This window comes from Tachysurus fulvidraco, chromosome 23 (genome assembly GCF_022655615.1).
Source record: "Tachysurus fulvidraco isolate hzauxx_2018 chromosome 23, HZAU_PFXX_2.0, whole genome shotgun sequence".
NCBI classification, from domain to species: Eukaryota; Metazoa; Chordata; class Actinopteri; order Siluriformes; family Bagridae; genus Tachysurus; species Tachysurus fulvidraco.
The window spans coordinates 19,603,168-19,624,830 of NC_062540.1; the positions used below are offsets into that span (position 1 = coordinate 19,603,168).

Sequence of the window (21,663 nt, forward strand, 5' to 3'; positions counted from 1 at the left end):
TATCACACGAAGTTAAGGGTGGGGTTGGTGATTCTACCAGTTTGCTGCATCAAAGGATCCACTCTTGTGCATTTAATTCAGGTTTTTTGATATCAGGTTAATCATGAGGTAATAAACTGAAATTTTAACACTGAGCACTTCAGATGAAGTTATTGTTATTTATCGGTTAGCTTTCATAGTATTATAAAGCTTGTAATTTTTCCAAATTTTTTCTAAAAATGTTAGCAGATCTGGTCATGGTGACTTAGTGGTCTGCATGTTTGCCTTGTACCTCTGGGGTTGGTGGTGTAACTCCCATGTCTGCTTATGTGTAAAGAATTAGCATTTTCTCCCTGTGCTCTGCTTTGGGGGTTTCCTTCGGGGATCCCAGTTTCCTCTCCGCAGCCCGAATACATGCATTGTAGACCCACTGGGATCTCTATGTTTTCCATAGTGTGTGACTAAGTGTGTGTGCATGTGTGTGTGTGTGTGTGTGTGTGTGTGTGTGTGTGTGTGTGTGTGTGTGTGTGTGTGTGTGTGTGTGTGTGTGTGTTGTGAGAGAGTGTGTGTGTATTGTAAGAGAGAGTGTGTGTGTATGTGTGTTTGTATTCTGAGAGAGTGTGTGTGTCTATTGTGAGAGAGAGAGTGTGTGTATTGTGTGTGTATGTGTGTGTGTGTATTGTGTGTGTGAGAGAGAGAGAGAGAGAGAGAGAGAGAGAGAGTGTCTGTGTATGTATATGTATGCGTGTGTGTGTGTGTGTGTGTGTATGTCTGTGTTTGTGTATGTGTATTGTGAGAGAGAGAGAAAGAAAGAGAGAGAGAGAGAGAGAGAGAGAGAGAGAGTGTGTGTGTATATCTGTGTTTGTGTATGTGTATTGTGAGAAAGAGAGAGAGAGAGAGAGAGAGAGAGAGAGAGAGAGAGTGTGTGTATGTGTGTTTGTATTGTGAGAGAGTGTGTGTGTGTCTATTGTGAGAGAGAGAGTGTGTGTATTGTGTGTGTATGTGTGTGTGTGTATTGTGTGAGAGAGAGAGAGAGAGAGAGAGAGAGAGAGAGAGAGTGTCTGTGTATGTATATGTATGCGTGTGTGTGTGTGTGTGTGTGTATGTCTGTGTTTGTGTATGTGTATTGTGAGAGAGAGAGAAAGAAAGAGAGAGAGAGAGAGAGAGAGAGAGAGAGAGAGAGTGTGTGTGTATATCTGTGTTTGTGTATGTGTATTGTGAGAAAGAGAGAGAGAGAGAGAGAGAGAGAGAGAGAGAGAGAGAGAGAGAGAGAGAGAGAGAGAGTGTGTGTGTGTGTGTGTGTGTTCCGCCAAGACATGCAGCATAATTCCTTATATTGGAATATCCTTTCACTGGAATTAGTACAATGATCTTTTACATTTTCTTGTGCTTTCTTTATTCTTTCCCTTGGTAAAGCTAATGAGAATAATGTTAACTGTAAATCAGCATTACGTAACTCACCCCCTTTAGGTAAAATGTTACACATCAAAACATCGTTTCTATTTCTATTTCTATTATAACACTCGAATATCAATTAAAATGAATTTAGACAAGTCCTGACTTGCATTAACTTACAGTAATTTAGAGTAACGGCTTTAAACAGTTGCTCTTAATAAAACACTCGATTACAGTTTCACTAAGAGTGGACAAATAGCAAGTTAAATAAATAAATACATACATACATACATACACACATACACACATACATAAATATTAGGTGTTCGGTTAATCACATGTTCAAGTTCTTATTTCCAAATAAATAAACACATAAATAAATAAATAAATAAATAAATAAATAAATAAATAAATAAATAAATAGATGTATGTATGAATGAATAAACAAACAAACAAACAAATATATAATTAAATATTAGGCATTCAGTTAATCACATGTTCAACTTCTTATTTGCAAGTCAAACAAACAAACAAACAAACAAACAATAAATAAATAAATAAATAAATAGGTGTTTAGTTAATCACATGTTCAACTTCTTATTTTTGCAATACTGGCAAAATGAAACATGTTCAAAAACACAGAATGGTTATAGATGATTTAGCACCACTCTCTTTGACAATACAGCTTTAAACATCGAATCATTCCTCTGGTTCTGCGGGAATAAATCTGTTTCTACTGGTTTTGACTGAAGAAATGACATGACGTATAACCAAGCATCCCAAAAATACCCAATAATACATTAGTCCAATGGATTGGATTCGGTACATGTTCATAAATAATCATTTTACTGTCAATCAATGGCTAAGAAAGGGACCTTTTAATACAGCACAATAACTCTGTGTGTTGATTATCTATTCAGAAATAATGGATGTATATCAATAGCCAATACGAACCAATGACAACGTAACAAAACTAAATAAATAAGTAAATAACTAGGATCACTTTACTAAAGCAAACCATTCACTAGATCAACAAAACTTTTTTTTTTTCTGAAGAAGCAGCAAAAACAATATACACAAGGATTTGAACAGATGATCTTCTACATGTCTACGTAAACACATGTAGTTGTTGACATAGTGAGGTTTATTTAACATTCATCCAACGAGCTTCCAGTGTTAAAACAAAACTTCATTTATTACAAAGAGTTGACACCGGTGTCTCTTTCTATGTATATTATAAATAAACCTCGTAGAGAAAACGTCAACATATTTCACAATTATATTGACACGAAACTTTAATAGTTTGCAAAACTGTTACGATGTAAAACATCAAGACATCTTAACAACACATTTCAGGATGTGTTATAAAGAGTAAAGAGCGAATCATAACTTTTGAGGTCATAACAGTAACAAACATTAACATTAGGGATGTACAGATCGATATTTAGGATCGGTATCGGCGCAGATCCAAGCATTTTGAGTGGATCGGGTATCGGTGGTGCGTGACCGATCCAAATCTGTTACCCGTGGTCACGGGTATCGCACTTTTCAGAGCGCCGCCAGTCGAATCCATTCCGCTTGAGGAATGCCCTAATATATTAAACTCCATTCTGTATAATGTTCCGAATAATGTCAATTAACTAACTATTGCTTGAACTTATATGTGTGCTGGGTGTGAACGTGGACATGAACATAAGAAAAATACACTTATATATTAAATTACATTAATGAAAATAAATATAATACATTTTACGATAAATATGTTGCACAACCGCCGGCGACAGACAGGCAAGTTATGCAGGCGCCCTTTCCGTTTACCTCAGCGCGTTAAACATGTCACTCATTTGGGTGCAAGGTTTACTGTTTAATACATTTTACATTGTGTTTCAAGAGTTTTAAATTATTAATAAATAATAAAATTTAATAATTGCAGTATATATGGTTTAGATTGTTACACCACTACCTGTTAAAATAGTTTGCTACTGCATTCATACTTTTTAAGGTTTCTTGTGTTTTCATTTTTCATCCAGTAATAAGGGCATTTTTGTATTTCTTTGCCAGAAACAAATAAATCTTAATAAATAAATGAGTTGTATACATTCTTTAATTTTAAAGGTAGAAAAAAACACAGGTATCGGATCGGTATCGGTATCGGTCGATTCTGGCAAACTCGTATCGGAATCGGAAGAGAAAAAGTGGTGTCGGTACATTCCTTATTAATTTTCCATTACAGTAACAAACAGTAACAAATATTAATATGTATTTAAAATATATATTATTGTACATTAGTGCGAACAACCTGATCTAGTGTCAGCTGAGCAAACCTTACAGTAACACGTCATCATTTACCCATCGGTGACTGATACTGTTTAGTTTTACTGTATTGCTTTTTTTTGACATGCATAATATGATTTTTAATCATTTGATATTATGAAATTCATGTTCTGTGTTTGTTCAAGCTTTTTCAGCCAAGGACAAAAAAAGCATAAATCTTGTACAGTCACGGAAGAAAGACAGATAAGAAAACAATGACATAAATGCATGAGCTCATTTAATGTTATTGCAAAACACCAGAAGATTTTTGTCTGATTTGACTTCAGCATTTCACATTGTCTGAAAATGATCATATCCATCACCTTACATTTTTAGCATGGAATTTATTCATTTAAATAAAAATTAGGTCTTTGTAGGAAACTGTAGTACCGGACTTGTAGCCGTAATAAGTCACGTTGCTCGATAAGAACTCTTATTCTATCATTTTGTGTTGAAGAAATAAAAGCTGATTCACTCACTTCTCTCATTCGCACAACTTCTCTCATTCGCACAGAGCGTCTATTTCTCTCGACTTTGATGACAAAATGATCGCACAGATACATTGTGGACATTTTGATAGCTGCTATATGAGTACAATCCTAATTGTTGAGGCGTACGGATTTTTCGCTATGGAGCAAAAAAAAATTAATCACAAAAACGGTCTCGACTGTCTACGGAATTCTTATCCAGTGAGGTTTTAACTATATTTATGCTAACTGACTACATTTACATGTAGCTGTGTGGTAAACTGGCTGCTTACACAACATGATTGTTGCAGATTGTTGCAACTTTTTGAAGCTGAAGCAAGATTAAAAAGTTTATTAGATTAAAATATTTATGATTATTATCCAAAAGAAAATTTTTCATCTGTTGATCATTAATCATTTATACCTTACCTATTGATATACATAATTATATTTAGCATCTACTAAATGATGCAAACGGGGGGCACAGTGGCTTAGTGGTTAGCATGTTCGCCTCACACCTCCAGGGTTGGGGGTTCGATTCCTACCTCTGCCTTGTGTGTGTGGAGTTTGCATGTTCTCCCCGTGCCTCGGGGGTTTCCTCCGGGTACTCCGGTTTCCTCCCCCGGTCCAAAGACATGCATGGTAGGCTGATTGGCATCTCTGGAAAAATTGTCCGTAGTGTGTGTGTGTGTGTGTGTGTGTGTGTGTGTGTGTGTGTGTGTGTGTGTGTGTGTGTGTGTGTGTGTGAGTGAATGAGAGTGTGTGTGTGCCCTGTGATGGGTTGGCACTCCGTCCAGGGTGTATCCTGCCTCGATGCCCGATGATGCCTGAGATAGGCACAGGCTCCCCGTGACCCGAGAAGTTCGGATAAGCGGTAGAAAATGAATGAGAGAGTGAGTGAGAGTAGATGATGCAAACATAATAAAAAATTAACAACTGAAACATGACAGTATATTTCAGATATAAAAGAGCAGTAATTCATGCTAAATATATGATTAGAGTTAATCCACTGGTGTGCACCTAAACTTAATCTTCCTTAGTGTAAATTCGTATGCACTCAGAATCATGAGTTATACAAACATTTTGCCTGAAATTATGAAATTTCCTCATTTCAAACCATTTACAATTAAAACATTATTTTTAAATTTTGATACCTATTAGAACACGAATAGCATCGTAAATAAATTTAAAAACCTAGCATAAAATTTACATTAACACGAATCAGGTATGTTTCAGATTTATCCTTCTAAATAACATGTTGTTATAAAACATATTTCGTGTTGCAACCTGTACGGGGCTTTGAATGACTCATTAATTTACAAAATATTTACTGAAGAATGTTAATGGAAAACTGACACCTTGTTTATTAATCTGGTAACAGCTTATTAATTCAACGAATATTAATATGAAACCTCCTTTGAAAAAAAAACAACAAAAAAAAAAACAGTTGCTTAACAGCAAACCCAGACCTGCTCAGACCTGACCTTCAGACCCTCAGACTCAGACGTGTCAGACTCAGACCTCACACTGCTATATTTGTATAATGACTTACATTATTCATGGATTTTTCAGCCAAGAACAACATTGTGAAAACTCTTACAGGTGTTTATGTCAAATTTTGACAAAATTCCCAGCCTTTGTCCAACTTTGATGACTTATTCTGTGCGTGCTTAATACTAATGAATATTTTACCAAATATCAATTGTAACAGATCATTTTGAAACTATTGTTGTGCAGGAAAACACACTAAGCATTTTATTTTGTAAGGTACACACATGCAACCTCATGCGGATGATGTGATAACATAAATTTCATTATTAAATATCTTACAGGTAAATTAAATTATGACGTGACATACGGTTAAGTACGGTGACCCATACTCAGAATTTGTTCTCTGCATTTAACCCATCTGAAGTGCACACACACAGCAGTGAACACACACACACCGTGAACACACACCCGGAGCAGTGGGCAGCCATTTATGTTGCAGAGCCTGGGGAGCAGTTGGGGGGGTTCGGTGCCTTGCTCAAGGGCACCTCAGTCGTGGCCGGCCCGAGACTCGAACCCACAACCTTTGGGTTACGAATCAGACTCTCTAACCATTAGGCCACGACTGCCCCCAGTGATCATGGGATTAATAAATAACAACATTTATAAAAAAAGATAAATAAACAAAAACACATGCACTACTACTGAAAAGTTCATTACATATTAAAAACATGTTAAAAAACAAAAGAAAACATGTAAATTCCACACGGTTGATGATTGTTTACATCTAAATTTGATTTGCATTTTGCCTTTAATTTATATTTTATAATTTACTCATTTTCATGAAGAAAAACGTATGGAAAAAACTGACACTTCCTAACTACAGTGTTGATTTATGTATAAACGCTTCATATAACACGCCACGCAAGTTTCGATATCACTGCTTGTACTGACAGAAAAAAATAGGTTGGACTGCCATCAACGCATAATTGGCAATGACGTGCTGCTGTAGTTGGTGTCAAAGTAAACAGCCAGAGGTAAGAAATATGTTCCTGTCAAAACAGACAAAAGAGAGTTTAAGTAAATGGAACACCAAAAGAGTTCATGCTACCTGATGCAACAGAAATGTTTGGTCATTGAAGTTTTATATGTTATTTATTTATTTATTTATTTATTTATTTATTTATTTATTTATTTATTTATTTATTTGAATCGGCGCAAACAATGTTCTGTCACATTTCGTCCTCGTTCACATTTTAGAATAATAAATGTAAAAAATTACGGTAACAAACAATTTTATAAGATCAAACTAGATAAAATTATATATTTGCTAGTCATCTCTAAATAGGTTTATGTGGTCTTGATCTGCCAGTGTCAGTGATTTGTAATAGAGGTTTTACATCAGATGTATCCTTAGGTGCTTCAGGGCAGAAAGATAACCAAGCTGCATTTTCTTCCAATTTCAACTTAGAAAAAAAGAAAAACTTGTGAGGGAACACGGGGTTACAGCTGATTATATGTAAATGATCAATTACTTTGGGCAGGTTTCAAAACAACAAAGATAGAACTGAAATGTCAGGAAATGAAGCCTACTGCCTACTGCCTACTACTAGAAATGAAGCCTACTGCTGTGGTATAACGGGAATAAAACACTTCAGGTTGTGCTTATAGAGGAACATAATTAAGTTCAGATTGAAAGAAATGACCGGAACTGTGCTTCACATCTGGCCTCATTAGATTAGATTAGATTCAACTTTATTGTCATTGTGCAAGGTACATATACAGAGCCAATGAAATGCAGTTAGCATCTAACCAGAAGTGCATAGATAGCTTATTTACAATTGGCGGTGTAATAAATAAGGGTATGAGGTTATACAGAAGGTGTAGTAATATGTACATATAACTGAATAAGGGTGTATATATATAGTGTGGTTTTTATATACAGTAAGTATGATACAGTATGAAGTGGTATGACAGATATAGCTGTACAAAAGGAATGGCATTATGAATATATACATCTATATCTATATACACAGAATAAACAGAATAAATATGGATGGACACACAGAAGCGTAATGATAGTTTTTGGGCGGTGCAAGGATGCATGATTTTAAAGTGGTGCAAATTAGTGCAAAACACAGAAGAAAAAGTGACAGTGCAGTGGTGATAATTAACACCATATCAGCTGCTCAGTGCAGAAACAGCCACGGGAAAGAAGCTATTTTTCAGTCTGTTTGTTCTGGCTCTGAGACAACGGTAGCACCTGCCCGATGGGAGAAGTGAAAAAGTCCGTGGTTGGGGTGAGACAACCATAAACACATATAAAATATTAATCATTGCTTCAACAATGACCGAATGTTTCAACCGACAGCTTCTCGTTGGCTTTGAAAGGGAACGTTGGAAAATAACTAGTTATTCCTGTGCACAAAAGTCTTCTAGGCAACAATAAAAAAAAAGGCTGAGATAGAAAAGGATATGCAGATACAATGATAAGGATAACGTGTTAATACATGTACTTAGGAAATCGAAAGAGTATTAAGTAAGAACAAGTCAACAGTTAAATGTGCAGCATTTCATTGGTTTAGTAAAAACAATCAAGAAATTCTGTATGAAAGGGTGAAAAAACCTGAATGTGGCTTGTGTAGCATTTGATCTAGAAAACGGGCCAAAGGCAGAGATATAAATGCAGCCAAAAATACTTCAGCATTAAAATAAAGTCATATAAAATAATTATATATTTCAATCATTATGCTTAAAATCTGAGGCATAAACATTTAATACTCCTTCATTTAATACTTCTTTCTAAATATAATTCCATATGAAATTACTTTTAAGTTGCTCCCTAAAACTGATGGTGATACACTTTTACTTCTAAATATCTGGTTCGGTACTCAATTCAATTCAATTCAAGTTTATTTGTATAGCGCTTTTTACAATAGGCTTCGTCTCAAAGCAGCTTTACAGAACATAAACATAGAACAGAAGTTAAACATAAGGAGAAAAAAGAATTAATATAGTAAAAAATTAAGATATATATAGTTCACAGTGTGTATGTATGTACGTATGTATGTATGTATGTATGTATTTATTTGTCAGAATGTCCTCGACTCTGTAGTAACATTTCCCTGACAACAGATTTTGGTGCAAGTCTTTCTTGTTAAACTTTACGTACGATAATAAATGAAAATCCAGTTCATCCCGTTTAGGTGAGGTCGGGGCGATGACGACGCAAGGGTCTTTTTTTCCACCTGATACATTGGTGCATGTTGAATTTGCAACTGTAGTCTTGAAAATCATTCAAACTTCAAGGTAAAAGTTTTATCATTGTGTAAAATCGATCTGAAACAACGAGAATCGTTTCTGGAAACATCCACACTCTAAAATTAGCCTGCGTTCTCGCGGCACTCGTTACACTCGTTGCGTATTCTTAATCTAAATCAGCTGTTAAAACACATGAAATGTACAAAGCTAATGTGTAGAAGGTTTGGCCATAAATATTCATTTAGAAACATTATTAACACAAATTAATGTAACTTTGTGACAGTGTGATTATGAGAATTTAATCTGTACTTTGTTCAATGATGAAGTCATGAAATCTTTCCTGAACTATCTTTTTGTCTGTCTGTCTGTCTGTCTGTCTGTCTGTCTGTCTGTCTATCTGTCTGTCTGAGGGGTGTCCAATCTTAACTTTAAAGCTTTACTGTGGGTGTGTGGCTTTGTTTTTCATTCCAATCAATCAGGAGCCACACCTGATTTCACCTGTTTTTTCAGTTGATCCTGGCTTTCATCTGTGGATTCTGCATAGTTGGTATGAATACCTGCCCTTTCCAGATAAGATTTGACACCCCTGATCTATATCTTGTCATCTTAAAAGATGTTTGTTTGTTTTTCCATTTGTACTGTATTAAGAGGCCATGAGCAAGGCCCTTAACCGTCAATTGCTCAGTTGTGTAAAATGAGTTCAAATGTCAGTCACTCAGGATAAAAGTGTCTGATAAATCCTGGGAATGTATTACTGTATGTATGTATGTATGTATGTATGTATATATATATATATATATATATATATATATATATATATATATATATATATATAACAAACACGTATTGTTGAGCTGTCATTGCCCAGTGTGATTGTTAAAAGTCTGGTTTGTCAGTCCTACAGAATATATACTATCAAAAAATATAAACATTTCTCATATCATTCATGTATATTGCTAACTTAATTCCTTTTATTACTTTTTTAATCTTAAATTATGTAAAAGCAAAATTTATAACATTTACAACAACTGGCAGTGTACTAATTCTATTATTAACACTGATATTAAAGTAAAATAAAACAGTTTTAATAGCCTGTGAACTTCAAAAGTGCAATTTTCACGACCCTTCAAAATGGCTGTAAGGATGAGTCGGCAGAATCCATGCGACAGAATCAATGGCCATTTTCATACGTTCGATTGAGTCCATAAAGCTATTCAGTTAAATGCAGCTTCTATTCTTTTTTTTTTAAAATAAGAATAATAATATACTTAAATAATAATAATAATAATAATAATAATAATAATAATAATAATAATAATAATAAAGTAGGCTTTTAAACATATTTACTGTAAAAATCATGGCACGATTAGAGTCCGGTAGCTCTAGGAAACCGTTACTTACTATATAGAGCTGACCCTGACACAAAAAATTATCAAATATATAATAATTATACTGTATATATAAAATTATACAAGTATTCACTTAGAAAGTGAGTAGTGTCATAAATACACTGACACGTTTGAAATTACAGTAGCTCAAATGTTTTGCCTATCAAATGTTTGTGGTCTATCTCATGGAGTTTTTCTTTATCGTATTAGTGTGCAGTTGCAGTGTCGGCCTACAGCAAGATCAGGCAGAAGAGAACATGGATCATTGACTCCTTCACGATAGAGGAAGAAAGTCCTGGCCCTTTCCCATACGTACTCGGCACTGTGAGTATCTTTCTGATAAACTGGTACAAATGGAATCTTTGAGGAGACTTTTACATCGTTATAAGTCTGAGGTAATAAGCTGTTTGTTACCTTCTGTACGTGCAGAAAATACAGCGTTGATACCCTTTCTCAGACTTTGTGCTGAGGCTATTACGCAAAAAAAAAAAAAAAAAAAAGGGTTGATGTGGGGTTTAGTGTGTGATGATATATATATATATATATATATATATATATATATATATATATATATATATATATATATATATATATATAAAATTTGACTCTTGAAGCCCAGTTACTTTCTCCTTATTTAAAGTTGTAACATTCCTCCTATTAAATATCACAATCTATGAGCCCTATATTTAACAAAATTACACATGTTTAGTAAAAATGCTTTTTTGTAATGCTGTGCAATATGATATGATATAAACAATGAGAAAACGGAATTGGAGGCAACCCTAAATATAATTTTAACACATTTAATATACAATCTAACCAACATTTCTGGGAGTTGTTAATGTGTATAATAAAACATAGATCAACCCAGACTGAATCTACTTTATACCACCGTGCTGTTGAATTTTCTGGTCCTATTGGTCAGAAGGTGTTGAATACTTTTGTTTAACATAATCTAAGCCTAATAAGCAGACTTGATCATTTTGCCAATCCCACCACCAGCCAGCTCACTGCTATAATACAACAGGTACTAACCTGGAAGGGTGAAGGTTAACATGTGCTTCCTTAAAGACAGGTAAAGACAGGTAATGCCAGCCAACTGTGTCTATACAGATTGCTGCTCAAGCCACAAGGCAGCATAGTACACTTGTGGGAAAGAGGATACTTGAGTTCACAGATAGCCACAATTTGCTAGCGGCACCATGATTAACAGCCATAAATCACGTTGGCATAATTGGGATTCAAAGTCTGTGCTCTCCTGATGATCGGGCAAACGCTCTGTTGCATCATTTGTGCGCCATTGTTCCTCCCTTTACTTCTTTCTGTGAAAGAGAAAAGTACTGTATCATGGCTGACCCTGCATTCTGGTCCCCTGGCTCGTGCAATCAATCAATCAATCAATCAATCAATTAATCAATCAATCAATCAATCAATCAGTCTTTCTTTCACTTGTGTGTGCTTTTTGTTTCAGATTCATATAGAGAAAAAATATTTAGTAAATTTTCAACTCAGCGGCAGTGGTGTTGATATGGAACCCACAGGCGTGCTGAGTATCGACAGTAAAACCGGTGAGGTCCTCGTGCATAAAAAAATCGACTTTGAGGCCTTTCAAGTCCTCAAGGTACGTATGACCTAATAAGATTAAAGTTTAGCATTTAAAGCTATACACAAATCATCAGATAAACCTACACATCTTTCATACACCTTACATGATTTATAATTCTTGTTCATTTAAATTAATCTGATAATGAGTACAGACTACTTAACATCTAAGTATTTTATCAGGGTCTGGAAATGTGTGTCACTATTTTTTTTGTTGTTGTTTTTTTTTCCCTCCTTTGATTGTAATTCATTACTTCAACAGTGTAAATAGACTCTTTTCTAATTGCAGCTAAAGTTTGAAGCAAAGAATGTCTCAAATGACAAAGTGGACACGAGGCTCGGCGTTGAGGTCAAGGTCCAGGATATTAATGACCATGCACCGGTTTTTAAACCTCCTAGCTATAAAAAAGATATCAATGAATCTGAAACTCAAGGTGGTGTAACAATATGCACACAAAGTCCATGTGTTGTGTTAGCTACTAGGTTACAATACAATGAAGTTAGCCACTTTTTGCTAAATCATCTCTTGAAGAAATTTCAAGTAATACATAATATACATTAAAATAATTATTACAATACAATTCCATTAACGCAAGAAAGAATTACAAACTATATTTTAGGTACAAATACATCAATATTACACATTTATAACACTAACTCAGTTGTAATTTTTATTCATTTTTTTGCTCGTTTATTAGTTAATCATTAAAACTGATTAAGCCAATTATTCTTAAATCAACGATACAACGAATGTTTCTTGTGCCGTGGCTTGTTTTCATTGTATTGCTACTTCAAGCTTCTGAAATGATTTCTAGCGGAAATGATTCTATTTCTATTTCTTTTTTGCAACATACAGTAATTCATTTTGTCAACGTGAAAGTGAAACATTTATTCTGTGAGAAACGGATATGCAATTCTCATATATCAATATCTGATCTAATACCTGATCTAAGTTTACCACAACCAGAAAATTTCCATTGCAGATAGGGTTCATCTGAGCAGCAGTGAAAGTTTCCACTGTTTTGTGGCTGTGTTTTTTTAACCCTCCTGCAAACCTCATCCGAATTCCTATGCAAATTAGGAGCGCCGTGTCAAGTTGACTGTTTTGACTGCTTATAAAAAATGAAGTATATATAGCCTTTTTTCCCCCACATTTTTAGTCTAACTTGTTTCCAACATATTAACTTATATTTTGCAAAAAAAATTTAATATTTGGTATAATAAACCTCATTAATATGCAAAAATGCCTCATTTTCTAGTAAAAAAAAAAGAAATTTTGAATTATTTTCACTATAGAGGCACAAAAGTTAATGCACAATTACAGGCTGGTATATTTCAAAGCCAGGGGATTGTTTTGAAACCATTTTGACCATTTTTAATGTCAGAAAATAATAAAACCTGTTTTTTTCCAGGCCAAATTGACTTGAATGCTTATAAATCAAAATGCAATGCCCAATGCTCGTGTGTGTGTGTGTGTGTATGTGTGTGTGTGTGTGTGTGTGTGTGTGTGTGTGTGTGTGTGTGTGTGTGTGTGCGCGCGTCTGTGTGCATGTGTGTGCAGTATAATTTCGGGTAGATCATATTTTGCCCTCTGCTAGGCAAAGGCATATCAATATATATGTAGCTATTTTTTTTTCTGGAGGCCTAATGAAATGCAATGCCCTATTTGTGTGTTTGTGTGTGTGTGTGTGTGTGTGTGTGTGTGTGTGTGTGTGTGTGTGTATGTGGTGTGTGAGTGTGTGTTTTGGGTGCGTGTGTTAGTGGACATTTTGTGTGCATTTTTGTGTCTGTATGTATGTTCATTGCGCTGAAAAGGGCAAAAGTGTGACCTAGGAGTTTTACGAACACATAAGTTCAACGAAAATTGACAAAATTCATTTTACTTGCAGAATTCATAATTTGGAACAATCCTGGAAAATTTCAGGCAAATATGTTAAAGGAAACCCAAGTTATGACACATTAAAATTTCCAGGCGGGTCAGATTGACCCGAGGTCTGCAGAAGGGTTAACAACTTTATAACATAAAGCACATTTTGCAAGCTTAGCACATAACTACTGCCATATTAATATCCAATCAGCAACCGGAACCAAAAATATATCAGTGACATTTTAAAAAAGAAAACTTTTTTTTTTTATTAATAAAATTCATGACAGATTTTGACATGACAGATCTCGGGAAAGAAAAAAGGATAGGATGAATTTGATGAATTCACACGAATAGTGCATAAAGCATTCACTTATTATGAATAAATGATTATTATTCACTATTTAGAAATAATCATAAGCTTCATTATAATGATGGCTTAATGAAAAGTCTATAGAAAATCGTAACACTAAGCTTGAGAAACAAGATTAGATGTTAATGCTCAAAAGCTAACGCTGCCTCTATAACCTCATTTTAACATCAGATTTTTGCACATTCTGTATGAACAATGCCGATTTGTACTAAAACAAAATATCCCCAACAGGTAAATTGATTCTGACGGTCTTTGCGTCAGATGATGACGACGCATCCACCAACAATGGCACCTTCGAAATCAGACTTGTCTCAGTCACCCCAAAAACAGATAATGTTGAATTTTATATAAAACAGAATGATGACACAGGAAGTATTTATTTCAAAGGCTGTTTGGACTATGAGGTAAATCTCACACAAAAATCTACACAAATCAGTCAATAATATTAATGTATTCACACACACACAAACACACACACACACACACACACACACACACACACACACACACACACACAGAAACACACACACGTGCAAACATACACGCCCACACCCAAACACACACACACACACACACACACAAAACACACATAAGCACACACACAAACACACACACACACACACACACACGTGCAAACACACACGCCCACATCCAAACACACACACACAAACACAAACATGCACATACACACACGCACACACAAAGACAAACACACACACACACACGTGCAAACACACATGCACACACACACACACTCCTACAAAAAAGCACATACAAAAACACAGACATAATCTGCACTCACATAGCGTGTTCTAGAAATAAAACCAACTAGAGTTTAATTCCAGCATTTGGACATTCGATGTCTGAGAACAGATTGTTCTGTTGCAGTGAAATACTAGAATTGAAAAACTAGTCTAAATATAATTGGCATGTTGTATCTTTATATTCACATTTAAAATTTCCTTAATTTCACTGAAGGGCAGTGGTAGATCAATGGGTGTGATGCTGGAGCCCTGATCAGAAGATTTCTTTTGCAGAAGTCACGTAAACAACATACATTTTTAAGGCTGCCAATAAACGTCATTAAACGTCATTAGAACTTTTTGTCAGTAGCAGAGTTTATGGGCCTGCGTTTGAGCCCCCTAGTGGAGTTTTTCTATTACAGTCAACAAAACGATTTTAATTCAAAACATGGATTTGATAGACAGATTTAGAATATAGTAGAATGTAATAGTGGATTAATTTTTATTAATTATTTCCAGAAAGCCCAGAAATATACCCTCCTGGTTGAAGCGAAAGACAAAGGAGACAAAGTGCAGTTGTCCAGCACAAGCACAGTGGACGTGAACATCGTCGACCAAAATAATCACCTCCCTGAATTCACTGGTCACACAGTAAGTACTAACCTGGTTATACATTACGCAAACTGACTAATCAGACTGCTCACACTCGATTAAACTGAAGTTCCAATCTAATCATTTATCAAAAAAAAAGAAATACAAATATAATATTCAATTATATTCAATAATCAGCTAAAAGCTCAAATCTTGATATTTCACATATTAAGTAATTAACATAAGTTGTTTTTAGGGTCCTGGAAAAATAAAAGAACGAGAGAGTGAAGTGGAAGTTCTACGTGTACAGATAAAAGACAAAGACACGGAAGGTTCACCAGCCTGGAAAGCTAAATTCACTCTTCACGGAGATCCGGACAACTATTTTAAAATCCAGACGGATCCCAAAACTAATGAAGGAATTTTGACTGTTATCAAGGTTTGATTTTTTTTTTTACAATGAAAAGTACATTACAATTTGTACACGGGGGGGCACGGTGGCTTAGTGGTTAGCACGTTCGCCTCGCATCTCCAGGGTTGGGGGTTCGATTCCCGCCTCCGCCTTGTGTGTGTGGAGTTTGCATGTTGTCCCCGTGCCTTGGGGGTTTCCTCCAGGTACTCTGGTTTCCTCCCCCCGGTCCAAAGACATGCATGGTAGGTTGATTGGCATCTCTGGAAAATAGTCTGTAGTGTGTGAGTGTGTGAGTGAATGAGAGTGTGTGTGTGCCCTGTGATGGGTTGGCACTCCGTCCAGGGTGTATCCTGCCTCGATGCCCGATGACGCCTGAAATAGGCACAGGCTCCCCGTGACCCTCGGATAAGCGGTAGAAAATGAATGAATGAAGTTGTACACAGAGTGAAACTAGCTACATTTGTGTGGCAGACTGGAAATCGCTTCACATGGTTAATTTTGTACCATCTCGACTGTATGTAGTTCTGAACTTTTCCATATTTTGTAATATTACAACCTGTAACTGAAAAAAGATTTAATTGAGATGATGTGTCATGAATCTACACATAAAAGCCCATAAAGGTGAAGTGGAGGAATTTGTCAAAGACATTTTGGATACTCAGCAGACAAGTGAAAATATGAGACGTACAGTAAGCAACCTTTCTGGTTTTGTCACCAAACCCTATGAGCCTGAGAACCCTAAAGTGAAATGTGGTTGTTTATCAGTTTCTTCTCTGTCTAATTCCGTCTCTAATCAATAATTTAGTCTCCCAATATCTGCTTGTCTTACGTTTTTCTCCAGCAGTGGGTGTGAATGTGTCAATGATTTAAATTGTAAATCACTTTATACTGCTAACCATACAACGTCCAATATTATGGGTTATTTTCTGTTACCTTCAGCACAGTAAGAACTTTCTACTAACTTATTTAAATTGTTTACATGCTTCACAAACGTTATTTCTGCTTTATTAAATAGGCGATGGATTACGAGCAGCAAACTTCAAGAAACGTGTCAATCAGTGTGGAAAATGAGGTGCCCTACTTCTCCTGTAAAGTGAAAAATCCTACTTCGAACGGTTTATGGGATGTAGAGATTTTAACTGAAAAGTCCAGCATAATTAAAGCTAAAGCTTCTCAGCTTTATAACGCCACTATCGCCGTCGAGGACATCAACGACCCGCCAGAATTTGTACCACCTGTTAAAGAAAAAATGATCATGGAGAATGCAAAAGTTGGAACCTATTTGGTAACCCTTACAGCCAGAGACACAGATAGTTCATTCGCCAGCTCATTTTAGTAAGTGAAACTATCTTTTTAAAGGTTTCTTTAGATCAGGGGTGTCAAACTCAGGTGTGATTATATTTGTCCCGCGAGATCATATCAAATGTGCATTACAGCTGTCTAGCCGCATGCTCCGCTAATACTACAAATCCCAGAATGCCTTGCCACTGTATTGACGCGTAGTCACGCACAGCAAGCGCCCCTCATTCTCTGTTGACAGTCGTTAACAACCATGTTACAGTCACATCGGGCAAGTTAATTCGCCCTTCACAAAAACGGTCAAACGAAAGATGGACAATAGGAGCTTTGAAGACAGGATGGAGGCAGATTATCTGTTCACGAATATAAAGGACAGACCTGTTTGTCTCGCGTGCTAACAAAGCTAACGTGTCTGTAACAAAAGTATATAACATAAGAAGACAATATAACAAGAAACATTATGAGAAGTATAAGGACCTGGACGTAAAGCAGAAGCTCCAGAAGGTGGAGGAGATGAAAAAAAGTCTGGTTTCCCGACAGACTATGTTCATGAAAGCTAAATGAAAAAGTGAAGCTGCTGTAAAGGCTGTAAAGCTTTATTGTGGCAGCAGAAACGGCAAAATCTGCCCTTTAATGAGGGAGAGGTTGTCAAAAAGTGTATGGTCAAAGTTTGTGACATGAACACCACTGATGTGTCTTATTTCTAATTTAATTTAATGTGTGTTTGTAATAACAAGCTCCGGTCGTTCCAAATCCTGTGTTTAAGCAAAACTAAAGTTTGTTTCCATGTGAAAAAGGTTGAACATTACAAATCAGTTGCAGTTCACTTTTCAATAAATCTTCAGTTTGGCCCGTGACTTTATCTCAGTTTTATATTTTGGCCGACTGTGAATTTGAGTTTGACTCCCCTGCTTTAGATCATTGTTAAACTGTGCTCGACTCTTAAAACCAACAAAAAATAGAGAATATTAGCTTATATGATGTTGTTGTTGTTTTTCTGTCATATGATTTAAGGAAATTGTTAGTCAAAAATTGTGGCAATGATAAATTCTGGCCATAGGTTTTTTTTTCCCCCCATACCTGGTCTAAAAGGACTGAATTAAAATGTACATTATGTTTTATTTAACATTTATTATAGGAATTTATTACCAAGAACTCCAACTGGATGTTGATACCATCTTGCTATCTCTATCTCTTCTAGCTTTGTTAAAGGAGAAGATAAAGCTAACTGGGTGAATGTAGATTCAAAGACTGGGCAGGTTACTACAGCCAAAGTTCTGGACAGAGAATCACCATTTGTGGAAAACAATGCCTACAATGTCACTGTGTATGTTGTAGACAATGGTAAGAAAATAGTAAGGTTCATCCATTAACTTTCTTTTTTGATATGTTGTAAGTAATAACAAGTTGTGGTTAGTGCTTAGGGCAAACTGGTTTTGAAGGTTTTGTATCTGAAAGCCATCCAAAGTCTGTGGGTATGTGGGTCTAGTACAAGAACGTCTATCTTTTCAGTATTATGTACTGTATAAGGAAGTTAATAAGCTAAGCATCCAGTGTCTAACATCCTTTACATATTACTTAAACTTATTAAGAAACTTATGAAAGTAACATATACAGTATATGGAAGAAAAAAAAACAATGGGCCTATAACAGATTGGTAAGATCACCATTTACATGTACAAACTATTAATGAGTGTGTGTGCCCTGCAATGGGTTGGCACTCCGTCCAGGGTGTATCCTGCCTTGCTGCCCGATGACGCCTGAGATAGGCACAGGCTCCCCGTGACCCGAGAAGTTCGGATAAGCGGTAGAAAATGAATGAATGAATGAATGAATGAACTATTAATGAGCAATCAAATAAGACCTGAGACAGGAGAGAGCATTTCTGACATTTTCTAATTTATCAAGGAGAATAATATAATCATTGGTGTCAAAAGCTGCACTAAGTTCAATCAACACCAGCAAAGCGACAATGTCCTAATTAGAAGCCAGTAGTAAGTCATTTACCACTTTAACTAATGCTGTCTCTGTGCTTTGATGAGGGATAAATCCTGACTGATACACTTTATGAATGTTATTCCTAGATGTCAGGAAATGCCTGGAATTTTCCCTGCCTGGACACTAGGGGGACATTTTAGCAGTTTTTGTGTCTTGTACCACGTGTCCTTGGTTTGCTGTTGGTTTTGTTTCTGTGTCAGTGTTCCTGTTTCCATGTTCCTGCTTTACGTTCCTGGTTGCCAGTGTTTCTAGTCTTGGTTATTTTTCCCCATAAATAAAACCCCTTATGCATTATCCCTGCATAAGGGTGTATATTTTATCTGTGAAGACAAACCCCACTTTCCCTGACAGAAGGACTCAGCCAGACTCAGACCCAGTCAGACATGCCTGGCACCTACTATCTGTGGAGCTACTTTTTCTGGAATACTCTTTCAGGCCTTTTGGGAAATTTTTCCTCCTGGATTCCAAGTGTTCTTCGGTGGACTTCGCTCTGCACCTGTTCCTGTAGGGGACGCCGCTTCACTTCCTGTTTTTCCGTGGAGGACACCGCGGGGGGGGTGTTGCAGGCTTATATTTTTTGCATTTTTTATTTATTTTATGCTCCTGTTGTGAAGGTAGTGGAGAATTTTTTTCCCGCCATCACTCCTTTTCTCAGACATGGGTCTGGCCGCGAATTGTCACTCGGCCCTTCGGCTGTGAACGTTGCTTGGCTCCCTTTCCCTTTTCTTCACCCCCCCCTACCTGCACCGTCGTGTTCCTTGCTCCCTCCACCTGCCTCACCAACCCAGGAAATGCCTGGACGTTTCCCTGCCTGGACACTAGGGGGACATTCTAGCAGTTTTTGTGTCTTGTACCGTGTGTCGTTGGTTTGCTGTTGGTTTTGTTTCTGTGTCAGTGTTCCTGTTTCTGTCTTCCTGCATTTTATGTTCCTGGTTCCCAGTGTTTCTAGCCTTGGTTATTTTTCCCCCTAAATAAATCCCCTTATATGTTATCACTGCATAATGATGTACATTTAATCTGTGACGGTATGAGCGTAACTGCTGTACTGCAGTATTTTGATATTCAACTAAATTTGAAAGTTGTCAGGGATCGAGGTCAGGTTTTTTTTTAAAAGATATAGGTATCGTAGCCAGTGTTAGAAGAATAGATTTTTTTTCTAGATTACGAAGCAGAAACTAGAAGAAATGTACAGTGCTACTAAAAGAACTTATGAGAATAAGGAGAAATATGACTTTATAACAAAATATAAGTTCTGCGATGGATTTCTTGTGCAAAAAAATACAATTGATTTTTACATTTGTAATTGTAATCTTGTATTTGGTTCCTGTAGTAAACACTATTTCTTGTAGTTAGTTAGTTAGTTTCTTCATTGGTTTCTTCTCTAATGCAACTTTTTTTCAGGATACAAACTTAGAACCCAAAGTGCAGGAGCAGATCTTATATAAAAATATTATATAAGAACACAGAAAATATTCTCTCTCACCTCTATGCTTTAATTGACGTCTCTCCATAGACTACATAATAACCAATTTGCTTTTTCCCCCCTGTCATTTGACCTACAGCTGAACCTCCACTGACCGGTACAGGGATGGTGGTCATCTATCTAGTAGATCAGAATGATAATGTGCCGCTGTTGCAGAAGGCCAGTGAAAACGTATATGTGTGTTTATCAGACGAGGAAACTATGACTAACATCACTGCTGAAGATCTGGATCTTCCACCATACAGTGAACCATACCACTATGAGCTCCTGGGAGATGTCAAGGGAAATTGGAGAATCGAACCTAACCCTGGTACAAGTTTAGCTTTATCATTGTCTTTTTTTACCTAAAATTGGGATAAATCAGTAGACACGGATCATGGTTTTATGATCCAACAATTTTTTCGACAATTTTTTACTTAGCTTTCGCTAATAAGAGTTGGTTTGACCGATACAAGTAATCCTTAATAATATCAATGCTTTACTGATTGCAACTTCTAGTTACTGCAAAAGAAAAGAAATAAGTAATAGTAATAACAGGCTTGTGCAATTTTAACCGACTGAGTCATACTTGGATATAACGGCTCGGGCGTAAGAAAGCAAGAGTACTCTACATTAGAGGGCTGCATTGGGATTGGGCTCCCGCGGGACCCAACGCAAATCTCGCGGGAGCGGGCGGTTTCACCTTTGCCCCGGGCGGGAGTGGGCGGTCAGAAAATTTAGCGGGAGATCCGCGGGACCCGGTGGGATTTGGTGTGTAGCCTAATAATAAGAATGGAGTCAACACATGACGTTGAGAAGAAGATTAGTATTAGCATTAGTATTAATTTACCTTATTTAAATGCAATCATGTTTAATTCTGTTATTCTGGGCATTAGCCTGAACTAAAAATTAGTCTGATCATTTGTATACAATCAAAATTTTCACAAGCTCTCAAGAAAAAATCCAGTGGAACACGCAGCTTGCGGGCGCGGGTGGTCCTGGTCAGAAATTCAGCGGGAGCGGGCGGG

General features: G+C 36.4%; 1 protein-coding gene across 1 annotated transcript in view; it reads left to right on the forward strand.

The window, feature by feature from the left end:
* Nucleotides 1-21,663, forward strand: part of LOC113640015 (cadherin-like protein 26) — a 28,125-nt gene that overhangs the window by 474 nt on the left and 5,988 nt on the right. Inside the window, exons 2-10 of the mRNA XM_027142341.2 lie at nt 10,502-10,615; nt 11,763-11,912; nt 12,183-12,327; nt 14,362-14,534; nt 15,393-15,524; nt 15,721-15,903; nt 16,892-17,211; nt 18,377-18,519; nt 20,736-20,966. Coding sequence (XP_026998142.2) covers nt 10,502-10,615; nt 11,763-11,912; nt 12,183-12,327; nt 14,362-14,534; nt 15,393-15,524; nt 15,721-15,903; nt 16,892-17,211; nt 18,377-18,519; nt 20,736-20,966 — 1,591 coding nt within the window. The remainder of the gene's footprint in view (nt 1-10,501; nt 10,616-11,762; nt 11,913-12,182; nt 12,328-14,361; nt 14,535-15,392; nt 15,525-15,720; nt 15,904-16,891; nt 17,212-18,376; nt 18,520-20,735; nt 20,967-21,663) is intronic.